The following is a 27760-nucleotide window of genomic DNA, read 5'->3' on the forward strand; positions in this document are numbered from 1 at the left end:
TGAACAAGAATTATGAACCAAGCTTCAGACTGTTTTGTGGTAATGTATGCAAATTTGTATATCTAATTAGATTTTCTGCAATTTGCATGTTCAAACATTTCAGAAAAGTTGTAATACAAAAATGTTTGCAATTCTGCACATAAGATGATTTGCCACAAATTTGAACAGATTTTTAGAAAAATGTTTATATATAAATATATATATATATATATATATATTTTTTAAATCTGTTCAAAATTGTGGCAAATCTTATGTAAATTTACAGTTTTTTCAAAAAGATGACTGCAAGATGATTACTGTTAACATTTTTTCTAATGTATCATAAACATGGTACAGTAACTGCCGTATATAAAGATGAACAGAGAAATTCGTTTACTACATTAGAAAGGTGTGCAAGGGTGCCTCCCTGTGGAGTTTTTTTGACACAACTAAAAATAAATGATTTTATAAAAGTTTTGAAATGCAGCATTTATAAACCGAGACCTCTGTTATTACAAGATAAGAGTCTAATTGAATCATTGATATTGGAAGAAGGCACATATTGGTATTATCTCGCTGCTTAAATGGACACTGAATACATGATCAAGAAAGAAAGAAATTTCACCCTCTGCTGGCCTATACAGTTTTAAATCTGTAGCTGAAACACCTACACGTTTTACATAACACTGTCACTATAGTTGAATGCTTTTCTGAATGCTTTATTCCCTCCTGCAGAGATTCCTATGGAGCCTGGAAATTTAGTAATTTTCTAATTTGATATGCTTATACCGTTTTTACTCTTTGTACTGTATGTTAAGCCCCTGTTCAAATATGTAATGTTGTTCGATTTAAAAGTGCTTCCACAACTATTGCCTAATAAAATAAATTAATAAAATAAAGCATTTCAAATAATAAGAATAAAAATAGTTATCTACTTATTTTAAGCCATTTAATTAATATAATGCTCAGGGAAACAGAACGTAACCAATAGGATTCTGCTGCACTTTCACACACTAACATTCTTTTATAGAATGCAGCCTTACAAGATGTTCTTCCAACACATTCTTCTTACTATTTACTTCTTTTGACATCTTAATGCCGTCTTAACCAGTTTCAACATGAACTCATGGGGAGCGGACAAGAGCAATTTGTCATCTCATATGTGTTTCCTGCCAAATTGTGCGAAAAAAGCTTTTTGACAACAACAACAATATATATATATATATATATATATATATATATATATATATATATATATATATATATATATATATATATATATATTTCTAAGATATATATAAAGAATGATGTATTTAAATGTCTTTTGCTAAAGAGATTCTGGTTATTGTTATCAGAGTTGAAAACCCAAAAAGCCCATCCGTGTTGGTTTCCACATGAGTCACTGTCTCATGAATAATCATCCTTATCTTTATCAGGAAGCAGGAGGGGACAAGGCAACATCTGAATTCAATGCATGCATCATGTCCTGTCTACTAAGATACAATCATTTGGACGAATCCTGAAGGACATGTAAACATATCCGCCTCCGCCTATAATATTCCATAATTCTGGGGGAAATAAAAATCGTTTTTGAAGGAGTGGTTAAATACACATGGCAGTCCCTAATTAATTTTCACATATGGATTTGTTCTAGAACCTAGCTCATTAAACATGGAGTTATGGTGACTGTCTGGGCATTGAGAGATCTGGTTTCACACACACACACACACACACCCAGTGAGAGCAGCCAGTCACAGGTCACACCTCTCCCGACTCACCCTTTGCTTCACCTGTAAAGGTGACGCTGCGTATATGGAAATCTGTTTTATTTTAAAATGTTTCCAGCGTTACTTGTAGTAATTCCATTTTTTTACTAGTTGGAATTAAATTACAGAGCTCTATTATTCAGTTCTTTCTAGTAAAATTGTTATAAGTAGCCTACAAATGCAATTACGACGAGTATCGCTGGGAATATTTTAAGATAAAAATGGCTTGCCATAGCTGCACTTTCACTTTTCACTTCACAGGACACTTACTTGATTATATGTAGATTAGATATTAGTTTTACAATATATAAATAAAAAGTCTTTTTTGACAATTCCCCCCATATCACAAAATCATTAGTTGACACATCGCAGAATCTCCCTCAAGCTGTTCGAGTAACAGGAAGTGACGAAACGGCTCTTAGAAGAGGTCGGCGGATTGTTGGAGAACATTAGCGACATCCCAATATCGGGGATAAAGAGTCACACGTCTGCTGATCCTTGTCCTTCACACGGGAAACTTATTCTTATCTCAAACGAAGAGAAGAACAAACCGAATCATTCCTTTAGGGGTAGAAAAAAGGAACTCGACCTCATCATCACTGGGACACACACTGGAGGTCCGAATAAAGCAGCGGGATAAGGACACCTGTACGTTATCCGTTACATAAGGTTGGTGAGTTTAAATTTGAGATATGATGATTTTTCGGTTTGCTTTGATAAGGAGATAACGTTGCAGTCTGTTTCACAATCTAGTGAGCTGCCTAACCAGACAACATCCCTGGCGCGTTTCCCCCGTTAAATTCAATGGCAGAGAAAATAGGATGGAAAGATGATCAGTGTTACATGTAAATCTCAGACAGTGTCTTTTATTTATGTGTAACGTAAACTGACATAAGCAGGTGATACGATTCGAACCTGGCGAACTGTGGCTCGATTTTCTAGAACTTTTCGCTTCTGGTCACACCTGTAATATTATTGCTTTGAAATGTCATACGAACCTGAGACACGATGGACATTTTTTCCCCCTTTAATTAGTGCTGATGCTGTTTATAGAAATTGTGGACGGAATTAAAGAGATCACATTGCTCTTCAATCGCTCTTCAGTCTGTAGAACAACATAAGGACAAGGAAAAATCTAGAAAGTGAGCTGAAGACTGTTCACGCACGGCACTGTTTGGCAGAAAGTAACGTTACCTGAAATCATCTCGGTTTACACTTTTAGTAGGAAGTACTAAAAGTCTGACATCTTTGACGTTTTTGTCTGCAATTTCAAACTGACACATTTTCATATTTAGGCATGCTTAATAAGGACTCCTAAAACCTTTTACATTGTAATCCATTAAGGACAATAGTTTACTGAATTGTAATATTATTATGTGTAGTACGTCATTTTTAGTTCGAGAGAAGCTGTTCAAATTTGTTAACCTTCCTCAGGGGTAAAACGGTTAACTGGGGTAGCATAAGACAGTTCGACTGTGCTAGTATAAAATGGTGTTAGATGTGACCAAGTGAACCAGCAAATTGTCCCTTTAGTTCTTAGTGCTGTCGATGTTTCTCTGAAAGATCAATGCTTTCAAAAATGCCCAGTGTAGGTTTTGCCTTTGTGATGGTACCAGTGTACATTTCACTCTCTTTATTGCTATATCACTATCCACCTTGATTTCAACATAAGAAGAGGCAGAATTTATTTGAAACTTTTTATGGCTTCCATCCAGTCAACAACAACGTGTTATTTCAGCTGTAAAAAATAATTAACTGTTGCTTGATGTGGCCGACAGACAATATTTATTATTTTAATCATATTACAATACATGCACAATAATTGCTTAGTACTTAAAAACAGATTTTAATGGCCTAATGTCAATCAAATCAATCAAGTCTCTCTTTGGGACAAAGAAGTTACCCTTGTAAATAGTCTTTGGTTGCCAGGCATCTTCTATAAGGAAGTGTGTCTTTTTCTTCTAGAAATTACCACAACGTGTCACTGTACTTGTTCAAAGAAAGAGAAACAATTTTCTTAAGTTTCCTTGTAGCATTAGTCAGAAACTTGAATCATTTGGCCATAAACCTCAAGCAAACACATAAGCAGTGCATTAAGCTGTCCTCTGGTTCAGTCTGTCACACCTTTGCCGAATAATGATTCCCATTATCCTATACAGCAGTGCATCAACTGGTCACATTGACAAACACATGCTCACTCAAATAATCTCTCTTTCTAAATTCTCATAGAAGGAAAAACAATAGAAGGTGAATGGGCACACTGACAGTTTGTATTGATTCAACACCTGGCCAACGAACCCAGCTATTTAATCTACTGATCTGATATTGCCTTCAGGCATCCCCGCAAACACCCATACATCCCCATCCTATCATACTGGCTTATTTTTAGGACTGTTCCTGTTGTGTACCTCTTTGCCTTTCACGTCTAGATGTCTAATTTAGCCTTTCGAACCACTGAACCAGTTTCCACCAACAAAAACTGGCTGAGCTGTGGTCAGCTTTGGCGCAAGTTATTGCAGTCAAGTGATCTGCTTTGAGCTGAGCTGACAGCCTCCTCTTAGTGCCACTATGAGAAGCCAGAAAAACAAAGCTCAAGAGAATTCCGCAGCCATTTCACATGTTCACACATTTGTGAGCTTGCCCTGACTGCTGTTTCATGTCGAGGAGCTAAGGAATGTTCAACAGAGACTTGGAAGAAGATAGGACAGAGGAAAAATAATCATGGAGAGAGGACTGTTGCTTAAAACTGTGTTTTCGCGAAGAGGCCGTCTCAAAAATGTGTTTTAGATTGAATGGAGCTGTGAGTCAGGAATGTTGGCTGTGGGGCAGAAGGTGTGGTTTAAAAAAACGCACTGAATGATCCAGTTAAAGAGAACAGGTGAAGTGGAGGGGGGTGTATTGAGTATTAGGATTATGTCCAAGCCATAAGAAAATTGGCATCTGCAGAAGCTGGAACATCAATCCTAGACAAAATTCTACATAGTGTCCTTTTGTTCTGTTTACTTAGTGTGTGTGTGATTATTTATTTATATATTATTTATTTGTTTGATTGTGCTCTCAGTTACCAATAGTGTTCTCCTCTTAACACAAGTTCACAAATGTAATTCCATTGTTCAGGCTCTATACTAAAATCAACACACGAATTGTAAAGAAAGAAATTACAATCCTTTTTTTTTTTTTTTTTTGCAGTAACAGATTTTAAACTTAAATTGTTTTAATGGTTAATGTTCAATGCTTATTTATTTATTTTTTGTCTCTCCATTTGTTACAGTAGGTGTTTTTTACATACTAAACATTGCCAAACATTGTTGTAAAATTTGAGTATACTTGGGTCCTGCAGATAATCTTTCTGTGCTTAATCTTCATGTATTAAATATTAGCAATATAGTCCTTTTTTTTTTGTGTGCCTAGATGAGCCTTGATAACCATTGTTGATATCTTTTAGGAGTGCCAATAAACAATGGACGTATTCTTTTGAACAAATATGAGATTTTATCTTATATTCAATTAAATGAAAATAAATGCAATCAGAGCATTGAATGACTGGGTTATTTTTTGTGCATATCAATTAAAATTAAGTTGTATTTTAAGACTGGAATACATTAGCCTACACAACTTTTGCCTCCTAGGCATGGGCCAATTACCTGTTTCAATGTATATCCCGTGATTTGAAAATGTCACAAAATTTACCCGTTGCCATTTCTGTGGTATGGTGTTTTTCCTGTCTCTTCAAAGTCTGAAAGTGTACAACCCCTGTATATCCTGCTGGTGTGAGCAGTCAGTCAGCTGTGTGTAGGATGCTGAAGGCGGTGAACCCCTGGAACAACCGGCAGTTTTTGGCCAGGACACCGGGGTTACACACCTACTCTTTATGAGAAGTGCCATGAGGTTTTTAATGACCACAGAGGGTCAGGACCTCGGTTTAATGTCTCACCTGAAAGACAGTGTTTTTTTTTTTTGACAATATAGTGTCCCCATCACTATACTGGGGTGTTAGGACCCTCACAGACCACAGGGTGAGGACCGCCTGCTGGCCTCACTTTCACCTCCTCCAACAGCAACCTAGTTTTCCCAGGAGGTCTCCCATCCAGGTACTGCTTCAGTGGGACACTAGTCTTGGGCTACAGGGTGATACGTGGCTAGAAAAGTTTAGGTGGTATTTTCTTTTCATCTTGTCTGTATATAATGAATATTAAAGCAGTGTTTATTAGAACGGAGCTGCTTTGCTTGCAGCGGTAAAAAATGCAATGCTGAATCGCTGCTGTTCCATTGCACCATCGATGGTGTTCTGAAATGATGATTATTATTTTTTTTATCAAATGTAAATTCATGTCCCAGTCACATGTTCTTGGTTGATTAAACATAAACATAAAAAAAATGTGTATATGTGTGTGTGTATGTGTGTGAATATATATTTATGTTCAGCAGTTTATAACAGTTAACTTTAAACTATTTTTTTTAAATTCTTCTGTTCATCAGTCATTAAAGCTCAATAAATCCTGTCACAGACACCGAGGTTTAGGGTGCTTTCTTACCTGTAAATTGATTGCATTGTTCCGAAATCGATTTGCTCTGCTCTCGTTATATTAATTTATAATTTTGAGCAGGAGTCCAGTATTCGTTGGGAAAACATTGTTAAAAACATTATTACTATATGAAGATGTAATGATGATCTACTAAGAAGATATATATCGAAGTATTTGAGTTTTTTACTTACTTTTTTTAAATGAGTCTTCCCATTAATTACGTTGCATTGTCCGTTCACATTGATTCACAAAACCATAACGTACACAAACACAAGAGACATGATTTATCGCATGAGCCAATCACAGCCAAACATAACCAGTCATATCCAATCGTATTGAGATGTAGGCATTGCTTCCTCTCACGTGATTTTCCCCTATTCATCTCAATTATCCCCCACCAAATCATCCCCAGTGGGCTCGAGGGAGGCGAGAGAGTCGCGTACTCCTGCTGTTACTTTACCTTCTGGTATAGCAGTTGCACAAGGTTTCTTTAGGAATACAAGTAATTTATATAATTTTTAATGTTAGATTTTGTAATATTTGCGTTGTTTTATATTTGTTCTACAAACAATCTTTTTTTCTCATCTAATATTTTGAGTAGAGGCTGCCTTCCTTGTCTAATTGGAGGAAACGACCCAGATACTTATACAAATATATATATATATTGGATTTTACCGATAGCAAGGTTGGACCACACTGGCCGATACTGATTAATTAACCGATAGTTTTTAAAATGGATACTGACAAAAAAAAAAAAAAAAAAAAAAACGTAAAAGTAACTGTAATGGTAATTGTTGAAATAACCACACTCTAATAGGGCCCTATGAAATCTGTTAAATTCTTTCCTAAATTCCATTTTTTTTTTAAATTCCAAATACAGTTATTTACATTTTCTGGATTCTGTTTTTTACATTTTAATTTTACTCCACTCCTTTTTAATAGTTAAATTAAAGTTTAATCATAAAGTAAGTCTAATTAAATAAAATCATGAAACGTATACATTTTCAAATCAGTTTAATATAAGTTTAACAAAAATTACATGATTAGGGCCCTATGAAATGTTTTATTTTTTTCTCACCATTATTTTATTTTATTGTTACCAAATTCTGTTTTAGCATGTCTAATTATTTGAATGCATAAAACAACTTATTTATTTTTTCTTAAAGAAGCTTAATTTTTTTCCCCTCAAAAATTCAGTGTATTTAAATTTTTATTTCAAATCAAGGCATGAACCGTAAACTGTTGAACTATTGGGTGAACTAAATGTATTTATTTTAACAATGCAATAAGTTTTATATTATAGCTCTGTAAATGAAACATACAGACTTTATTAGAGCCACAGAAAGACAAAGTTTCTATGGAAATGCTCAATATACAATTCATTATGTACATTTAACAACGATTCAGGTGGAAAATAAAATGTAAATTAATGGAAAACTATGTGAATGGCGCTCTGATGTGCAGCAGGATTTTCTGTCTGAAGTTTTCGCTCTGTTCAGTGCAGCACCACGTGACAAACGCGGAAAACTATCGACATGGATTTTTGCCGATAACCGATTGTTCCAGCAATCAACTATCGGTGCCGATTAATCGGTAAAACCGATAAATCATCGACCTCTTATATAATCAAAACACATACTTTCGCAAGAGTACTGTAATTAAAAGATAAACTAAAATTTAAATAACCAATTACAGATTTAGGTTGAATTACCATGCCAGTCTTTTTTCTTTTTCTTTTTAGGGCAGCAGTAGCTCAAGCAGCAAATCAATCATCCTTAACAAAAGCTGTGGGACAAAACACAATTCAGCAAACATACGAGAAACAAACCATAGAAAAAAATAAATTCAACTTTGCTGCACTTTTTTTTTTTTTTTACCCAGACATTTAAAAATAACACTTTAAAGCTGTAACTACAGTACAGTGATGGTGTGAAACTGTGATTTTTGTGAACTATTGGGTGAACTAAATGTATTTATTTTAACAATGCAGAGGAAAGCCAGTGCTGTGCCATGATCACCTCTGGTCCTGTCCTGAAGGGCACTGTAGATATAAATAACACCAGTGAGCTCCAGCTGGAAAGCTACTGCATTTGGACATTTGGTTCCTGATTGTTTGGAAGCAGTTGACATTTTGTTCTTCATGATAAGATGTTTTTCGAGTTGACCGGATTGAATTATGGCTTGTAGGTGTAATAAATGAGTTATTTGGAGGAAATGTGAGAACATCTGTAAACTACTTTGGTAATATTTTATTTATTTAGTGTTTTTGTCTTGTTTATTTTATTGAACTTGAGCCAGAAAAGGCTGGAATTTGTTGATAAGAAGATATACACTATACAGTACAATAAAGTATAGGAACCTGAAATGTTATTTGGATAAATATAATCATGAATCATGATAGATGCCTTTATGGATGAAATGTAAATTAGAACCATGTTTTCACATGACGAGTCGGAGTTTCGAAGATGTCTGTCACAGTAGCCACCCACCCACATAGCTACCAAAACACACCCTCTTTTATATCTTCTTCAACAAGATTTCTTGCTCTCTTTTTCTTTCCAGGGCCACTGCTGAAAATTTATCCTCATCCAGAGGAGTGGAAACCCAAAACTTGAGCCATGGGGGATTATTACGAGATCCTGGGTGTGACGAAAAATACATCCCAAGATGATATAAAGAAAGCGTAAGTACTCTGTGTCATGGGCATCTATTTTTGCACACCGGACACAGTAGAGCAGTAATGATAACAGTGACTGTGTGAAGCACAGGGGTTAGTTGATACTGTGCTTTTGAGATCTCTGCTCTTTGCTGCTTGTCTCTAATGTCTGTTTGTTTCAATTCCTCGGTTCTGATGTTCTCTATAAAAAAAACAAAAAAACAACAGCTCTCTATATTAACAATAACAAGGATTAAAGGGAATACAGTGTGTGGATAGATGGGGAGCAGACAGCTTTTAGTGATGTTTAGACACAGTGTGCCTCATGCCTTGTCAATGCCTTATTCATCTAGCTCCCTTGGAAGGGTGTTCTGTCCTTTGTTTGTCAGGTAATCAAATGCCAATTGAATGCTGACTCTATAGGTCATTGAATTTGCTGATGGTTATGGGGTGGATTTCTAAAGCACAGAGCTATGGAGGGCAAACACTATTAAAAGATGTGCAAAGGACACATCTGGTAGTGTATGGACTATGGAGTGTCTGGTTTAGGCCATTGACCCTGCTGTATTCTGCTGGGTGGGTGTGTATCGCTGACTCGGGCCTAGTGTGTGAGATGCTGACCTGTTGTCACACCATCTGAAGTCGTAGTGCTTGACTTTGTAATGCAGTGATGTGTAAGCATCATAAAGAAGGACCCTGGAGTACTTTACAATGAACTCTTAGGTATTGATTTACATAGGTCTTAAAGCAGTTATGTTTAACCCATAACTAAATCAATTAAAATGTATACTATATGTGTGTAAATTTGTTGTTTTCTACACTAAATAACACCAAGCTCCTTCATCAGATCTCAAAACTGATCTAAACTTGTGTATATATAAAAAAACTTGCGAATGGAATGGAACAACTGTGTTAAGATTTTAAATGAAGTCAATCCAGTCCGGAATTAAAAGTTTTAGCAAATTTTCTTATTGACTGTAGACATGACCAGACTCTTTACTAGGGCTGGGTAGTGACACAAATTTCACGATTCAATTCAATGTCGATTAACAAGCTTGATTCAATCAAATTCTAAATCAATATACATTTTGTATATATATCGGCTACAGTGCATGGCAAATTTTCTCAAGGAAAAAAACAGTTTCTATAAAACTATAAAATCTACATGAGAGTCGTTTGGATTACATTACATTACATTACATACATTACATTACTATAATACTGACGATTAAAATGAACTCATTTGTGTGTTTTATTACACTTATTAAAAGTTTTTATAGTAATAACAATTATAATACTAACTTTGCACTTACATAATTATATTTCTAATCCAATTAGTTTTTTAAATATAAACATTTTATATTACAAAAACTTAATGGATTTATTTAATGTAAATTAAATATTGAAGAACAGTAAAAATGATAATGAATGTGTTATATGGTGCATATATTTAGTGAAGTGCTCCTCTAGAGTTTATGGTCACCGGATATATTTTTTCTGCAGTTAAAGCAGAGGAGATGATCCTTTCAGCCGCTGTAGCAATCGGTCACCACATTAAACAGCACCAAAACTGTTGAATATTGTAATAAAATGGACACAATTTTAAATTAGACTTTATTTAATATAAAAAATAAAAAAGCACAATGCTTATTGCGATTTTATGTCTTCACATTTATGGTCAAAGCATATACCTTGGGTCTTGTGACTGGTCACCATTTCATAAAATAAATTAATTCTCATCCCAAAAATAATTAATGGTTTTAATATTTAACTGCATTACATACATTACATCTATCTACATGCAGATTTTAGTTGGCAATGTTTCTTAAACTGGATTTTATTTAAGGAACCTCTTTTGCGTTGTCCTTTCACCCTTAAGTTGTCTTATTTTAATAAGGGTGTGTGTGTGTGTGTGTGTGTGTGTGTGTTTGTTTGTTTTTACAGGTACAGAAAAAAAGCACTAAAGTGGCATCCAGATAAAAACCCAAACAACAAAGAACAAGCTGAAAAAATGTTCAAAGAGATCTCGGAGGCATATGAAGTCCTGTCAGACGGTATTGCTATTTATATATATATATATATATATATTTTTAAATATGATTACATCTCATTTTGGAGAATTAACATTTTAAATTACTACTCTAAATTGTTAAATTAAAGACTTGTTATGGAATGAATGTCCCATAGGATATTCTCTTTATGCTGGTAAAAACAGCATAAAGCGTAAAGAACTGTACCCAGAATGAGCTGGGATTAGTGTAATAAGACTGTCAGCAGTTGAAATGTTTGACTTGTGAATGTTTTAAACATGTCGAGGCATGGCGCCTGTCCTCAGAATAGGATGGCATTTGGCGCAGATATCAGTCACACTGTGGATTAAATCTTTACAAGACTAAATATCTGTTAAAAAATGGCCAGTTACATTCGTCCCTGCTTGAGTGGTTTTAGTAGTAATGATCAACTTAACACGTGTTCTAAACTATAGTTTTGGCACAGAACAGCCCCCTTTAATGGCTCAGATGTTGTCCTCTCAGTATGTACATTTTTTTGTTTTTCACACAGAAAACAAACGGAGACAGTATGATAAATATGGTAAAGAAGGCCTATCTCATAGAGGTAAGTAAAGTTATTTCTGATTTATGTCATATTTTGACACGTTTACCTGTTTTTGAAAATGTGGTTTTCCTCTAATTATTACTTGTTGGAAAAGGAGGCCATTATGATGAGGATCTCATGGGAGGATTCACATTCCGAAATCCAGAAGACGTCTTCAGGGAATTCTTTGGAGGCCGAGATCCATTCGCAGATTTCTTTGGTAGGTGCATGTGCAATTTATTTTGATTACACAACAAAAATTACACGTGGAATAGTAAAAGAGGACGTATAGGATTTTTAATAGCAAAACCACATTCAACCCGCATCGCTTCAGAATAAAGTGGTTCTTGTCAGTGAAAACAGCAGTATGTATAATTAGAACAAAATTCCCAAAGAAAGGAAATGAAGGTCATTTAATCTCTCACAGTGTCTCTGTGACTGCAGTGACATGGTTTGAGTTATAATTAGGTAATTAGGTTTTGAATGAAATTATTGGGTTCATTTGACGATTAGCTTTCTGTTAATCTACCATAACTATATTATTCACTAAAAATACTCTCTATAAATGTGCCCTTAACTTGGGTGTATATTATGGGAACATTTTTCTCACATTACTGAAAGGGCTGTTTTATATTTTATATATCTGTATACATAAATACAATAATTTCACATCTGAGGCTGAGGCCCATTTTGGAAAGGAGGTCTCTTTGAAATGGGGGAAGCTCTGGAGTTTCTGTTTGAGAACCGGTGTTATCTCAAACCCGAGAAAGTGGGGTAAGTCCAGCCCGTTTCTGAAAGAGAGGTATACCATGGTTACTCTGTGAACTTAACCTGGTCAGGAGCAGGTTTTCTTCAGTAATCCCAGAGTTTCTTTCAGTCTTTCCCCCTTTTTAAAGCTGAAGCATTGTTGGAATACCTCATACATTCATTCATTCCACACATTTTACTAATAATTTGATGATACAGAACTCCTTAACCGGTAACTGAAAATACACAAGAATGAGGTAAAATCGTGTAGTTCTACATTAATTCTACAGAATCAAACCCTGGAATTTACTGAACATCACTGAACTTCCTCCTGGAGCTCTCTCAGCTGCTGTCCTTCCAGTTTTCATGCTCAGGCCGTCTCCTCTGCATCTCTCAGAGGTGGTGGTGTAGAGCCTCTGCTTTTATGAGCCTTATATGAGTATATCAAGTGTTAATTTCATTACCATAATTAGATGAGAAAACATCTAATTGTGTGAAAACGGCATTAGATCCATGTGGAAAAAGCTGCTGCACATTGAAATAGACACTGAAGGATATTTTGTTATTTAATGTAAAATGTCAAATGAACATAACAGTCAGTAACTTGCCCTTCTGCCAGTTTTGACCTCTGTTATTATAACAGTGATTAAAAATTAAACATGCGATTTGATTTGAGCAGCAATTTTTATCCCATTCCAACTCTCTCTCCCTCACCACTGCAGACATTTTTTTTTTTTTTTTTTTTTTTTAAATATATGCTCATAGTCTCTGTATGCTTGCAGTAGCATTTCCAGTTTTACTGGGGAAAAGTATGCGGATCTCTTTTTTCGGGTGATGTTGCAGATTCATAAAATCGGAGCACCATTGCTTATGGCTTTTTATAGTCATGGTGCATGTGCATAACTCAAGAGTTGGGTGAACAAACTAAGATCAGCTGTTCTTAAACCGAAAACTCAGTTTCTCATCTCATGGTGAATCAGAGTTCACATTTTAACTCCGAGTTGGTTGAACCTCTTTGTTGATATGGGCCCATCTATACTGTTTTTTTTTTTTTTTTTTTATGTGAAGATTTAAAAAATAATTATTTCCACACATAAAATAACAAAAGGTTTATAATGACTCAAAGTAGAGTAAACAGTAACTGAATTTCTGTTTTTGGGTTCTTAAAAGCATGAAAGCTGATTGAGGAGTTTATTAACTGTTAAAAATGGTGTTGTTGGAGTGATTGTAGATCACACATATTAGTCATCTGTTAAACGCTGTGTTTCCCCATGTCTACTGACTCTAACTGCTGGGAGCAAATGGCTGAACGGCATGTGTGTAAAACATAGAGGCACTCTAAATATGGCGAGAGCGCTCTGACCAGCAAGGGGGACGAGAAGAGACTGTGCATCATCCACTAGGAATGTTCTCAGAAATAGCTTCCGAATAAAAGAGCAGCAAGAGAAAGGGAATGGCTAATAGCTCTAGGCCGCTATGAGAGAGAAAATGAGTGTATGTGTTCAACAGGTATGTGTGCAAATATATGTTTATCTGTGAGAAATATGTCAACGCACTGAGAATTTTCGAATTGGAATGTTTCAGGAGGTCCATCCTTGATGATAGAAGATCATTGGTGTTTATTTGTGTTTATGTAGCCATGACAAGGTTGGGGGTGGGTTAGAATAACTGTGCGTGTGTGTGTGTGTGTGCGCGCTTGTGAGGATATCAGTCGTGGTTCTACTTGCCAAATCAAACTACTTCTAGGAGATGGGAAAAGTTCATAAGAAGGTGGCTGAAAATGGAGAAGCATTGATCTAGACATGTTTCAGCAGGCATGACGCTACATTGCAACACTGCTCCCAGAATTATGAGGATGAATAAAAATAGATCTTTACAGCCCCCATAAGCCTAGTATTTCCATGAACAGAGAAGAAAATAGAAATAAAATATGTACACGTAATAAAAGCGCGAAAACGAATACTTGTGGGTTTGATCTCCGCATTAAAGGACCAGTGAGACATGAGCAGTGCACGTAGATCCAGGGAGATTCTCCCCCTTATAACACCTGTACTGTAAGTCACTTCGGATAGAAGCATTTACTCCAAGGCTTAATTTATTAATTTGTCTAAAGAAAGTTGTGAATATACAGTGGCTGTCAAACAATTATGTCACAATGCATCATACATTTATAAGCTCTCAGGTGTGTTTGTTGTAATAAATGGTATAGTAATTACCTTTATGTAAAAGTAATCTGGTTTTTCAGGAGATGATAATCTAGCTCTCTTGAAACAATGTTTCCTTACTCTGAGTGGCAGACGGTGGTATTTGGTGTCTAAAACAAGCAGATAGATCAAACTGGTGACCTTTTTTATAGCCAAGCCAGTGGTTTTCAACCGTTTTGACTCAAAAAGCCCCTTATTGTCCAACACAACATTTAAAAGGCCTCCCATATTAACTAAGATGTTTTCGATGGTATTTCTGCTGTAATTATGACAATGCTGAGAGTTGTTTGGATATTAAATAACTGAATAATGATTCATTTAGTGATCGCAGCAGATTCATGATTCTGTGTGTTTTTCAGTAAAAACAGTAGTCACTGAAGAGCGGGAGAAGCGAGGGGAGTTTTAGCAGTGGATGTGGTCTGTTTGAGTTCTTGTGTGTGTGGAGCTGAAAACTGAATACTGATGGTTTTAGTCTGAAGAATGAGTCAAAATGGAAAGGGAGCGTAGGTTTTGCCTAAAAATAACCGGTTAGTGGCACAGTACACAGGTAGCAGGATGTAGGTGAAATATTATAAAGAAATGATCAGAGATGTGTCGGGGTTTTACCAAAATGTTGTCTGTAATACGATTGCGTGTGTGAATTAAGTCAAGCTGGTTGCTTGATTTGTGAATGATTGTGGTGGTGAGCTGTGTTTGTCAGTCAATGTGAGGAATTTATTTTCGTTAAACTTTTTCCCCGTTTTTAATGGCAGATTTCAGAAAAGTATTTTTCCCCTCACTGTCTCCATATTTAGATGCTGTAAATGGTTTCTCTAGTTCTGTAATACAATATTGTGCAGTTGGTAAATGGTTCAGTCGTAGATAAACTGTGCTTGTGGAACCACTTTATTCTAACATATTTTACACGTACAGCTATAATATTGTTTTATTTCTTTTGATTTAGCTGATGACCCCTTTGAAGATTTCTTTGGTGGTGGGCAGCGTCATAGGGGTGTGAGCCGGAGCAGAACGACAGGTTCAATCTTTCCTGGATTTTCTCCATTTGGTTCCCCCTTTTCTGGGTTTGACACAGGTATGTTAATATGTGTGTAGCCCATGAAAATGACAAAAGGTCCTTCTGGGTATGACTGGTATACTGTGTATTTGAACATTGTCATCATTTCTGTAGGTTTCACCTCATTTGGCCCAATGGGTGGGGGTGGCTTCACCTCCTTTTCCTCCTCCTCAGTCGGTGGTGGTGGTGGAGGAATGGGTAACTTCCGATCTGTCTCTACATCCACCAAATTCATCAATGGAAAGAGGATCACCACCAAACGGTACCAAAGAACATATATAAATGCAGATTGCTCATAATCTGACGAAGACTTTACTGCTGACTATGGTGATAATTGTACAGGTAATGTCAGCTCAATCTACAGCTAACTTTTGTGTCATTACAGCATTGTAGAGAATGGTCAAGAGAGAGTGGAGGTAGAGGAGGACGGTCAGCTCAAATCTCTCACAGTCAATGGTAAGGAGCAGCTTCTCCGACTGGACAACAAGTGACCTCTGAACTCTGCAGAAGAACATTCGAAACATTTAAACCCAAACATTCCTAACCTGGCTGATGGCAACCAAAACACCTGCTCTCCACTAGTCAGTAAACCAGGAGGTCATGTGTGAAGCTTTTAAGTGGTGCTCTTGCCCTCTGTGCAGTGAATCTCAGATTTAAACGGCGAACTGTCATTCCAATATAAGCGTTTTTCCATTTTTCATATATATATATATATATATAATTTTTTCTTTTTTTTTGGTGGGGGGCAGGGGGCATTTCTTCCTCCCAAGAACTGTAAACCTCAGTTTAGCAAAGCACAATTAATTATTTTCTGTCAGCTGATGGCTGTTCTTTTCATTGCCTAATTGAAACTGGAGCTTAACAGGTTGTGTCTGTGCTCTGCTGTCGAGCCGTTCAACTGTTTAAATGCTGAAGTCTTAACCTCTCCACTTTGAAATATTTAATATGATCTAACCAGTGTTAGTAGCCACCATTTGTTTATAATATTTAGTTGTTGAATAAATAGTTTGTCATTATCGCTTCACACCTAACTGCTGTTTAACCTGAGACCTTTCCATTATTAAGAATAAATATTGTATGACTGTATGCTGGACATTTTACTCTTTGTAAGACAAAAAACTAATATGGACAAAGTTTCAGGTTCAATAAATCTCACTTTCACCTGTTTGGAGTGTTGCACTCACAGTTTCTTTGCAGTGGTCTTTAGAAAATAAACTCCAATTTGTGTTGGTTTGTCTATTTGCTTGGCTGATGTATGTCTCATCCCAGCTCATCCCTTACACAAATTAAAATGAGTAAAACATTGCATTTCAATCTGCCTTTACATCACCTTATTGTTTCCACTAGCCTCTAAAATATCCACAAATGCATGTGCACACACTTCATTGGCTTTGTTTGGTTTGTTCTGCATTGCTGATTTCAGGGGACAAAGACAAGATTTAACCTTAGATTTAACTGCAAGTATATATAAAGAGCACTTGCTCCTGCAGTTTTGGACAGCCATGCTGTGATAAGATCAAAACCTCAGCAGATGTTCATTCATTTAGACCTTGTGCTTTTCATATTGATGTGCATAGCTTCAATAATCTTCAAGATTGTGAACACATGAGCTAGCATTAACCCATAATGAACTGATTTTTGATATCTATCACACAGTGCCACTTGAAAGTTTGTGAACCCCTTGCAGAATCTGTTTAAATGTAATTTTAACAAAATAAGAGCTCATACAAAATGCATGTTATTCTATTTACATAAGATGTTTACATTTGGTCCACAAGACAAAAAAAAATTATGTATGATTTTGAGATCCATCTTTTCACACTGAAAACAATTGAGGGACACAACTATTAAAAAAGGTTCAAACATTCACTGATGCTCCAGAAAGAAACACGATGCATTACGAGATGGGGGTGAAAACTTTTTGAATTTGAAGATCAAGGTAAATTGTACTTTATTTGTTTTGCGAAACATGCAAGTATTTATCAGTGTGAAAAGATGGCTCTCAAAATCATACAGTCACTGCTGGAAAGGGTTAAATATGAAAATGATGCTGGAAAACTGAAGAATCTGCAGGACCTGGAGTATTTTTCTGAAGAACAGTGTTCAGTTTAACTGTTCAGAACAAACGAGGGACTCACGGACAACCATCACAAAACAAAAAACATAATGGATCATTCATGTAACCACACAGTATTAAGAACCAAGGATTCACAAACTTTTGAATGGGGTTATTTTAATAATTTCAGCTATATTTTTGTCTTGTGGACTAAATGTAAACATCTTTTATGTAAAATAACTTACTCAGGACAGTACTAAATAAAGAAATAACATGCATGCAGTATGATCTCGCTTTGGGAAAATTACATTTTCGCAGATTCTGCAAAAGGGTTCACAAATTTTCAAGTGGCACTGTATATATATATATATATATATATATATATATATATATATATCATTATTTTTTTCATTAAGGTAAGTCAAAGGTGTGTTGAACATGAGCAGATATTAATTTCTACAAAACCTGCATCAAAATACAAAGGAAAGTTTTTCTGTGAGCCAAAACTTTTGGACGGTAGCCTATTTTTGCTTACTGTCCTGATTTTTTCAGAGGACATTTTACGACAGGAAGCAAATTAATATTATGACTGAAGATGTCATAAGCTAAAAGCTGTACAGAGTTGTTCTGTTAGGCCTATTTGTTGTCCACTGGCGCCTCCTGTAGTCTAAATGTTGCGCAAACACCATTTTCCATTTCCAGTCAGTCTTGCCTTGTCCTTTACCTTTAGTAATAGCTAAATAGACTTGACACGTGATAATGTGGTAATGTGATGAATGTCATTAGAAGGGCTGTTAACTTTTTTTCTGGAACGTATTGTCCACTGAAATGGAAAGGTAGTGTCTACATTACAGCGCTAGAGGACGCCATTTCTTCAGTGATATCGAAACGTTTTTGGTCCATAATATGTCGGTTTACAACAGGTTTAGAAAGATAAATGTAACAACTTTTTGTAACACAAATTAATTCATTTAGAACATGATAAAATAACTATTATAAAATTAGTAGTTCCTCTCATCAATGCTGCAAGTCAAGCTTAACGCTCTCTAGTTGTGAACGTTTACAATAGGCTATTTTGTAGGCTATGTTTTACTGCTGTCCTCCGAAGGCTTATGAAAAGATAGGAGTGACAGGAGAGGAAAACATGAGGTCAGCTCCGGGTTTGTGTAAGTACCTGCTCCGATGCTATCTTACTGTCAGTGTATGCTGTTGTCTTTAGTCTCATTTAAAGATGGGGATGCTCACTTTCCTGGCTGTGCAAATGATTCTAGCTAAGATAGAATAGATAGATGGAAGAGATCCAGTCTAATTTCTCAGTGATGGCCATCCATTTTGTTGTTGTTGTTGTTGTTTGTTTTTCATGTCATTTAAATATACACATGGAATCTGAATATAGTATTTTTTTTCAGCCACTGAAAACTTTATATTTTAAAAACATTCTAAGCTCTATTCACAATCAGCCATTATTAATTTTGTAAGCATCAGCGTCAGCAGGAGACCAAGATAAAGTAGTAGTATTCAGCTGGTCATGTGACTTCAACATGGCAGTCCCCATAAAGAGACCTGCTCATGTAAAATAGAACAGCTTTAGGTGGGGTCTTTATCCTTGTGTGTATAAACCTTTTAAAGCTATAGTCGGTATATTCTATAATATAAGCATACTCATTATATTTATATATTCTACTCACTATGTATAAAATACTTCTCATTTCTAAATTTATAAAACCTTTTTTAATGAGGAAAAATACTGAGTGCACCTTTAAGAAAACCAACAGAGAAATATGGTCATCATAACAAACCTCAAACTTTAGTTTGAGTTTATGCCATTTGCAGCTCGAACAAAGCACATGTTCTTTGAAACATAATTCTAGTTGAAATGTAATTTTAGTTGCTGTGGTAGGATAACAACTATAGTAATATAAATAAATTACCCAACCCAATACTGTACTACGACTATATGGTATATTATTCTACAATACACTGCAGTTATAACTGGTAAAAACTGCAGTATACTACAGTATTTATTAGTACTACAGTATGCTGTAGCATTCATTAAAAGTGTTGTAAATACTATAATATATACAGTATAATACACTTTACTATAGTATGATTAAAAAACACTAAAGTATTTGCTATGAATTACTACAGTGTTTTTTTCATATGGGGTACGCAATTAAACGTATCACTCTATAAAAGAAAAACTGAGATTTTACCTGGGGGGGAAAAATGCTTAATAAGTATTAAACGATTGTATTTGTTATAGTTTGTAATTTTTTCCAGCCAAAATATTTATTTCGCCACTGAAAGTAATTCTATGATAATGGATTAGAACTTTCCATAACCACCATATAATAGTGTAGTCTAATAGCCTAGGATACTGACCTCAAAGCAAGGACTTTTCCAAAAACCCCACCTTGAATCCCCCTCCTTCTTGAATACACCAGGCTTGAGAAAGCCTATCTGTTTCATTTCTTTATTTCCCCTCCATATTTAAAAAGCATGATATGATCTGTCCCGCTACCTTTCATGGACAGATAAATGCTGCTTGTTATTCAAAGCTTGATGGGGATGAGAAACCTTAAAGCCAAGGCTTTTGCTCCGCTGAGAGCTAGTGAGGGACACTTATTTTCCACGTATAGTTCCTGACTGGGGTTTAGGCACAGCGCCATGATTTGCTTGAATACATTTCAGAAAAGCGTCTGAATGCGTGTGTTTGCATGGAAGTGCGCCTTCGGTAAATAACTGCAAATTTACGGGGTCGCTGAGGCTACCTCGCGGTAATCACAAATCCAATCATACGTGCAGGATGCTTTGACCAGGCTCGTTAGGCTTTGTGTCGACGACTGGGCCTCTTCTATCCTTTTCACACAGTTTCTGTCATCTTTATCACTTCCTTCATCTTTCATTTTATGTGTCATTCTCTTTTGCTATCTCCTCCTCTACTGATCCTTTATCTGTTTCTTTCTTTTATATGCCAGGGATGGAAAAAGCTCAGGTTAGAAGTACATGAGCAAATTTCTATTGGTCTTGATTAGTTGGCTATACTAGAAAGTCTAGGAGGTTCTTTGCTCACATACTTGTTGGATGTTCCTGTCATATTTAGGAATATGTCACATTTTTGACAATAAGAAACTAGCCATCTTGCATATGATATAAGATATATTATTCAACACATGAACTTGTAGCCTAAAACATTGTATTACAGACATTTATAGATACACATAATTGTAGGCTGTGTGACTGAACCTGAAACTAACAAGGTAGGCTAACTATATTTGGAATAATTCATGTTTAGTAACCAACTTACTGAAACTGTCTTCTTTTCTACCAAATTAAATGGTAATCATACAAAATGATCAAAATCATCTCCTATGTTTCCAGTCATAATCACTCTATATGTTGTGTATTATGCTAAATAAAAACAGTATAGTTAACATAAAAAATACATTTTGATCGGGGGCATATTTTGTTCTGAGTATGTTATCATTTAAAGCAATTAACTTGTTGATGTTAAAAGCTTTTAGAGGAGCCATAGTACAAACAGTGACATTTCCCAGTGTCACCTTAGGCAGCTGCTGTTGTGGTTTAGGTCACGGTGATTCTCTTCCCCAAGCTCAAAGAAGAGGATCTGCCAGACAACAAGAGAAGTGGTAAAGGCTTGTGGCTTGTCTTCTAAATGTATTCTAGGTTTCATTTTTTCTTTGGGGGTTGTTGGTGGAGGAGGGTGTTGCTCAGGCCTTTTCCGGGATGAAAAAAGGTCCGGTAATTTGAGAAGCAACATCTGTCCCTTTTCTTCTCCTCTCTCCCCTTTAATTACACAACACAATAGCCACGAGATGTGCCCATAATCTGCAAGCATAATCAGCCTCTCTATTCTCTCTTTCGAGCCCATATTACGTACACTAATTCAATATAAATGTAAATTAACACGCAAAAAGAATAAAGAAATCTCAATCTATTTACATGACTAATCATAATAAATGCGTTCCACATGAAATTTTAATGAATGCATCACGATTATGGGCAAAAGGGGGTGTTGGGTGTCAGGCAAGAAGCGCTTTAGTAGCAGTTTGCTCAGAGACATTTGTGTGTTTGTGGGGTGATGCACAATTGTCTGTAAATGGCAGGTTAAATGTGTTATAAATAAATGTTTAAAACTGTGTTGTTAGTATCATTGGAGACATCATTTACAATAGTGCATATAAATTTACATTTAAATTTATTTATAAAGCACAACTAAACACAACTACTTTTGACCAATGTGCTGTACAAAATAAGTAACCATTAACAATTTAAAAAAAAGACAATGTCACAAATAAAACTTCAAAACACAAGACAAGGTAAAGCAGATGCAAATCATGAATAATAACCCAAATCAAATAAAAAAAGATTTTAACCTAGTTTTAAATTGAAAGACTTAAAAACCAATTAGAGCACTTTAAAATCAACCCTGTAGTGCACAGGTAACCAATGTAACGACTGAAGGAAAGGGGAAATATGTTCACGCTTTCGTACTCCAGTTAGGACTCTGGCAGCCGCATTTTAAAGGTGGTTTGAGGAAGATTGACTGATCGCCAAATAAAGAGAGTTACAATAATCATGCCTAGTGGTGATAAAAGCATGGATTATTCTTTCAAACTTAGTAAAAGAAAGAAAGGAATTCATTTTTAACTTGGTTGACTGGTCTATCAACCTTTAAGGCACTGTACAACACCACACCCAGATTTTTCACGTATGGCTTTACATAAGGTGCCAGAACACCAAGATGTAGATTTATGTATGCAGTGTGTATCAGAAGGGGTAAACACAATCAACATAATCTCTGTTCTACTCTCATACTCATACTCTCATACTAAAAAAAATGTAGGGTCATCCATGCTTTAACATCCAATTGGCAGCTGGCCAATGGGTCTAATCCATTCTTATGTTTCAAATGAAGATGTATGTGTGTGTCATCTGTATACAATGTGGCTGAGCAATAACTGCACCACCCCTGGTGATTTTGGCCACTGCCCCTCAAAATGTCTGCCCACAGTCCTGCCAGACTTTATAATGTGAGTCAAAAGTTCCTCTTCTGCGAGAATAAAAGTGCACAAACTGAACAGGAGGACTTTGAACAGAAATGGAAAACTACTCAGCCCAAATATTTTGTAATATCAAAATGAATTATTTCAGGGTAAATCCAATAAGAAACAAACTTAATACTGTTTTACACCAAACAACCAGAAACAACTTTGGTTGCACTTTATTTTACGTGTACTAACATGTACTTATAGTGTACTTACAGTGTATTTATCTAAGAAAGTTCTGGTAATACAAGGTAACTACATGGGGTAGGGTTAGGGTTAGGGGTAGGTTCAGGGTTAGTACCTAGTTATTACATAGTTATTGTAATTACTATAATAAGTACATAGTATGTACATGAGGAACAGGACTGTAAAATAAAGTGCTACCACAACTTTTGATTGGACGATTTGGGGAATTAAAGGGTAAGTTCACCAAAAAAGGAAAATTAGCATGTGTTTTACTCATCCTAGAGTTATCCTAGATAGGTGTATATATTTTACTTCTTTCAGACAAATCCAGTCGGAGTTATATTAAAAATTAACCTGGCTATTCCAAGCTCTATCATTGCAGTCAGTGGGTGTTACAGTTGAACAGTCCTCAAGTCGTCAAATAAAGCACACACATTCATAATAAAACGTGCCGCACTTGGCTCCACAGCTGAATAAAGGCCTTCTGTAGTGAATCCGTGTTTTAGAAAAATATCCAAATTTCAAACATAAACACTTTTCTATCCCTTCCTTTATCTGTCATATGCGGAAGCAGTTCCAGCGGATGTCGTAGTACTTCGGTGTTACGTGATTAGTGATGAATGCGGAGAAAGAACATAACAAAATGGCAGCCACGAATTAGAATACAAACTGAGGATTTGCTGAGAAAAATGTTGGAGGATTTCGATATAGACCAAGAGGAGACTGGTTTTCCTTCAGTAAAGTAAGGAAACTTTGCTTCCTTTGCTCCTATAAATAAATTCACCATACTACCATATCTCATAATGACATATTTTTCTTACAAAAACGCATGCATTCACTACAGTATGTCTTTATTCATCCCCCTGGGGGCACGTTTATTATGAATGTGCGCACTTTATTTGACGACTTTAGGCTGTTGCAACACCTGCAACACCTGCTGAGTGCAATGATAGATTTTGGAATAGCCCGAAGAATTTTTAATATAAATCCGACTGGATTCGTCTGAAAGGAGAAAGTCATATACACCTAGAAAGACTCAAGTGTGAGTAAAACACAAGCTAATTTTCATTTTTGGGTGAACTAACCCTTTAAGCATTTTAGTGGCAAGGCGATTTTTTTGTTTAAATTGAATAACTTTTGATTAGAAGCAGAGGCTATTCAAGCAGAATACATACATGCAATCAACTCAGCATCCTGAATGGAGGTAGTACAACATTAAATAAGCTTTCAGGAGAAAGGAATTTAGAAAGTAAGGTTAAAGCACTATAATATAAATTATACTGATTGTGTCTTTCTAAAACAAGCAATATTCCTTATGTGTATGCTTTTGGGAGATTTCAGGTATTCAATAACAACCAACCTGATCATGTTTGTTTTATGGTTCTAGGTGAGCACTGACAGATATTTCACATGAAGAAACATTAAACCCAGTTTATTATAAACCGCTAATGTTCCATAGCATATCGTTCCACAATACGTTGCAGTGATTAAATGAACATAATCCATGAAGGTTGACTGAATGATTGATTGTGCATTGAATATTATCATCACAGATTATTAAAATGGAGTAGACTTTGCAGTTTCGTGTCTTGTTGTGTGTGTGAAGGAACACTGATGTCATATTTTTCTCAAAAGCAGTGCAAAAATATGAGACAGAATTTGTGCCCTGAAGCAAAGTGGATGATGTTAGATTTTAAATAATTAAATAAACAATTGCTTAAAGATCATGGCAGTGCTTACATAAACAATGTAGATACCAGGAAACACAACATCAAGCTTCCTTCTGTTTGGGTTTGTTTGTACTATTTATTGTGTAACTCTGTATTGGGTTTTTCGGTTTTGTGTTTAAATAACTTTTGTGCGTGCTGACATGAAACCTCTCCCTGCTTATAATGGGCATTTAAAAAAGCAACACAGCCAAACATCTTCTGCTGTAATGACTTGTAATGAGAAGTGTTTAGAAACCTGTTCTCCAACAAACGTGAACATTATAACATGTTTTTAGTCATCAGTCAAATGAGGCAGAAAATATAATCTATAGTTACTGTAAAAAAAAGTATGTCGATTAGCAATGGATTGTAAATATACTAAGATAAACTATATCACAGTCTAATGTTTATTTTCTTCATGTTTGATCATTCAATACGTTTCTATATTTTTATTCACTTACAGAGATAGCTGAATACTTTTGTCCATATTAGGGATTTCCTGTAAAGTCATCAGTTGTATTACTTCTGTGACTCATTGTGTACAGTACGTGGAATTTCTGCGCGCCTCCAGCTTCCATGTGTTAACAGCACTAAATAATGGCCAATCCATCCTATTTTGGGTAAAAATGGGTAAAAATAATAATTCTCTCAAAATAAAGTAGAAGTAAACCTATGATTATCCATGTTTTCTCCAGTGTACAGTGGTGTACAGGAGGTTTCTGTTGTTGTTGATAATTATTATTATTTTTTAAATTGCATATTAAATAGCAAATAAAACGAGGAACACACTCCTCCCCCATTGCTCTCAGCCCTGTCCCACTCCTCACATTCTCATACTCCAAAACTTAAAAATACTTACCAGTATTCTAAAGATGAATAGGTAAAGATAAATAAATACTCTAAAGACTGGATTATATTAGAGTGTGCATTCAAAGTTAAGTTATAATAACATTTCATAGAAATTCATCTGATCTGTGTCTGGTCTTGTTCTCAGGTATTTCTGATGACAATGCATTGGAGGAAAGCCACAGACAGAATGCCCTCACTGGCACTGGCCCGAACAACCGTTACCTCCGAAATGTGACCCAGAACCCTTCGGAGAAGAAGAAGGAGGAGGAGGAGGAGGAGGATAGAGGCCTGCAGAATCTGGGACTTGCCAGAGGTTTGTGTTCCAGCTGGATGCTGTGCCTGTAGGGTAAAGGATCAGGATCAGAGGAGCAGAGCTGTTTCATGCAGAGTTGATTAATAAAGATTGTCAGTTTTGTATTTTTCAAAGTTGTATGAGGGAGTCAGGTATTAAAAGGTATGATTTGTCAGCGTGGTGGAGAGGGCATCAACCTGATCATGAAATTTATTTCAGCAGGCAACTTTTATATCTAATACAATGTGCTTTACACTGCTTCAAGCACTCAACAGTATCTGGAAATACCAAATTTCCAAATGGGCTCCAACAAAAACATTCCAGTGGATTTAATAATTTAAAGTGATTGAATTCTTCTCTTTTGTGAGCCACAGTTAATGTCTACAACAATTAGAAGGATGTTTTCAAAAATTAGTCAAGTTACAAAGTCAAAGCTCATCAGATTTTCTCGTAGTAACTCATTTACATTTTTTTGTAGGGATTTTTGACACCAGGAGAAAGAAACTATTGATGAAGGATTCAGACAGCAAAAAGAAGCGGATGCCAAGAATGGCTCCTCGTATTGGGGTTTGGTTTTAACAATTTTTTTACAATATATGAACATATATTTGTGTTGTCTTTACTATTCATTTTCTAAAAGCAAAGGGGATATATAAAGACATGACTATTAAATACTGTCAAACATGCTCAAATTATTCTTTTTAATTGCATACATAGAAAGTTTATTTCTCAGTGTTCTGTTTTGACATGTTGCAGTCATCTAGAGTTGTCAAAGTCAGTAAGACCAACTAAAGAGTTGCAGTCACATCAGATCATTGTAACTATTTTCTCCATTCTATTTTTTTTTTTTCTTGGATGAAGAAATTTAACCAACCATATGATTTAATCACATGGTGATACATCACCATGCTTGTAATGCAAATGATCTTTCGTTATCCTGATTTAATATATAAAAAGCAACCACTCACTGTTTTATTCATGGTTTTTAAGCATATAGTAGGACATTCCCCTGCATTATTGAAAACAGGCAATCTGAGAGAGAACCTAAACAGTGCACTCATAGCATGATTAAACCCAACTGAAATACATTTATTCATGTTTTACAGCCCTAATATACCTCTTTATTATTCTTTAAAATGATGTTCAGGTTACTCGCATGTCTGTTTTCAGCACTTTGATATATTTTTGATGAAGAAAATAATTCATAAAAGTGGGGCACTTTAAAGTTTGTGTGTTTGCCATAGATTTGGCGCTTTATACATTTTGTTTTAGAAGATGGAGCACAAACTCAGGAATGATATATTATGTAAAATGCTTGAAAGCATAAATGTGGACGTGACAAATAAGAGATAGCTTGATGAGGGAATATAGAACAGGTCGGACTGCTGCACTGAGATAGGAAAGAGAGAAGGACAAGGGAGAAAAAGATTTTTGAATTATTCATTCACCAATGTGAGAGAACACGTTTCACCAGCCTGCCTTTTGATCCAGTCTTAAGCACTGTATCAATATTTCAGAGAAAACTCCAGATGTGCTATGTCCTTTCAAAACTTGGAGCATGGCTTTAATTTTACCCCGGCTACTGCATAGATGTGTTTTGTTTTGTTTTTTCAATATGAAACCCAAATCTGTGGAAAATCAAAGTTCCTTAAGAAGGGAAATAAAAATGAAGCCCTACAAAGACACATTTTTAGTAATACACATTAAAAAGTTTCTACTCTGATGTGTTATAGTCAATGTTTTTGATGCTTTATGCATTATTTGATTATACAGATTTAAGCTGTTAATTGGTAGTGGCTTGAACTGAGGCAGTTTTAATAAAGGACTTTTCAAAGGCATGAACATGAACATGGCATGCTCTACAGCAATAACTAATAAATTGTGTTTTGGGGGGAAAACACTCAACACAAAACATTTTAACCAGAAAATGGCTTGTTGTTTACTTACAGCTGTGAAGGTTTTTCTTTATAATATTGACAAAAAAAAAAATATATATATTTCTGAAACATGGATGTCTAGTTATTTCTTCCTTTTTTAAGCGTACACCAAATAAAGCCTGAAAGTTGCATATT

General features: G+C 35.5%; 1 protein-coding gene across 2 annotated transcripts; it reads left to right on the forward strand.

Annotated features, from left to right (window-relative positions):
* The first annotated feature begins 2140 nt into the window (after positions 1 to 2140).
* On the forward strand, positions 2141 to 27760 carry LOC128016771 (dnaJ homolog subfamily B member 6). 2 transcript variants are annotated; one of them, XM_052601552.1, is made up of 10 exons: positions 2141 to 2414; positions 8834 to 8954; positions 10872 to 10981; positions 11490 to 11543; positions 11638 to 11742; positions 15417 to 15545; positions 15642 to 15789; positions 15913 to 15983; positions 25542 to 25709; positions 26167 to 27760. In XM_052601552.1, the coding sequence occupies exons 2-10, from the start codon at positions 8890 to 8892 to the stop codon at positions 26265 to 26267; spliced, it is 951 nt and encodes a 316-aa protein (XP_052457512.1). In that variant the 5' UTR covers positions 2141 to 2414; positions 8834 to 8889; the 3' UTR covers positions 26268 to 27760. The 2 variants fall into 2 exon arrangements, with proteins under 2 accessions (XP_052457512.1, XP_052457513.1); XM_052601553.1 differs by lacking the exons at positions 25542 to 25709; positions 26167 to 27760 and having other exon boundaries at positions 2148 to 2414; positions 15913 to 16693.

Source organism: Carassius gibelio, chromosome A7, assembly GCF_023724105.1.
Source record: "Carassius gibelio isolate Cgi1373 ecotype wild population from Czech Republic chromosome A7, carGib1.2-hapl.c, whole genome shotgun sequence".
Classification (NCBI taxonomy): Eukaryota; Metazoa; Chordata; class Actinopteri; order Cypriniformes; family Cyprinidae; genus Carassius; species Carassius gibelio.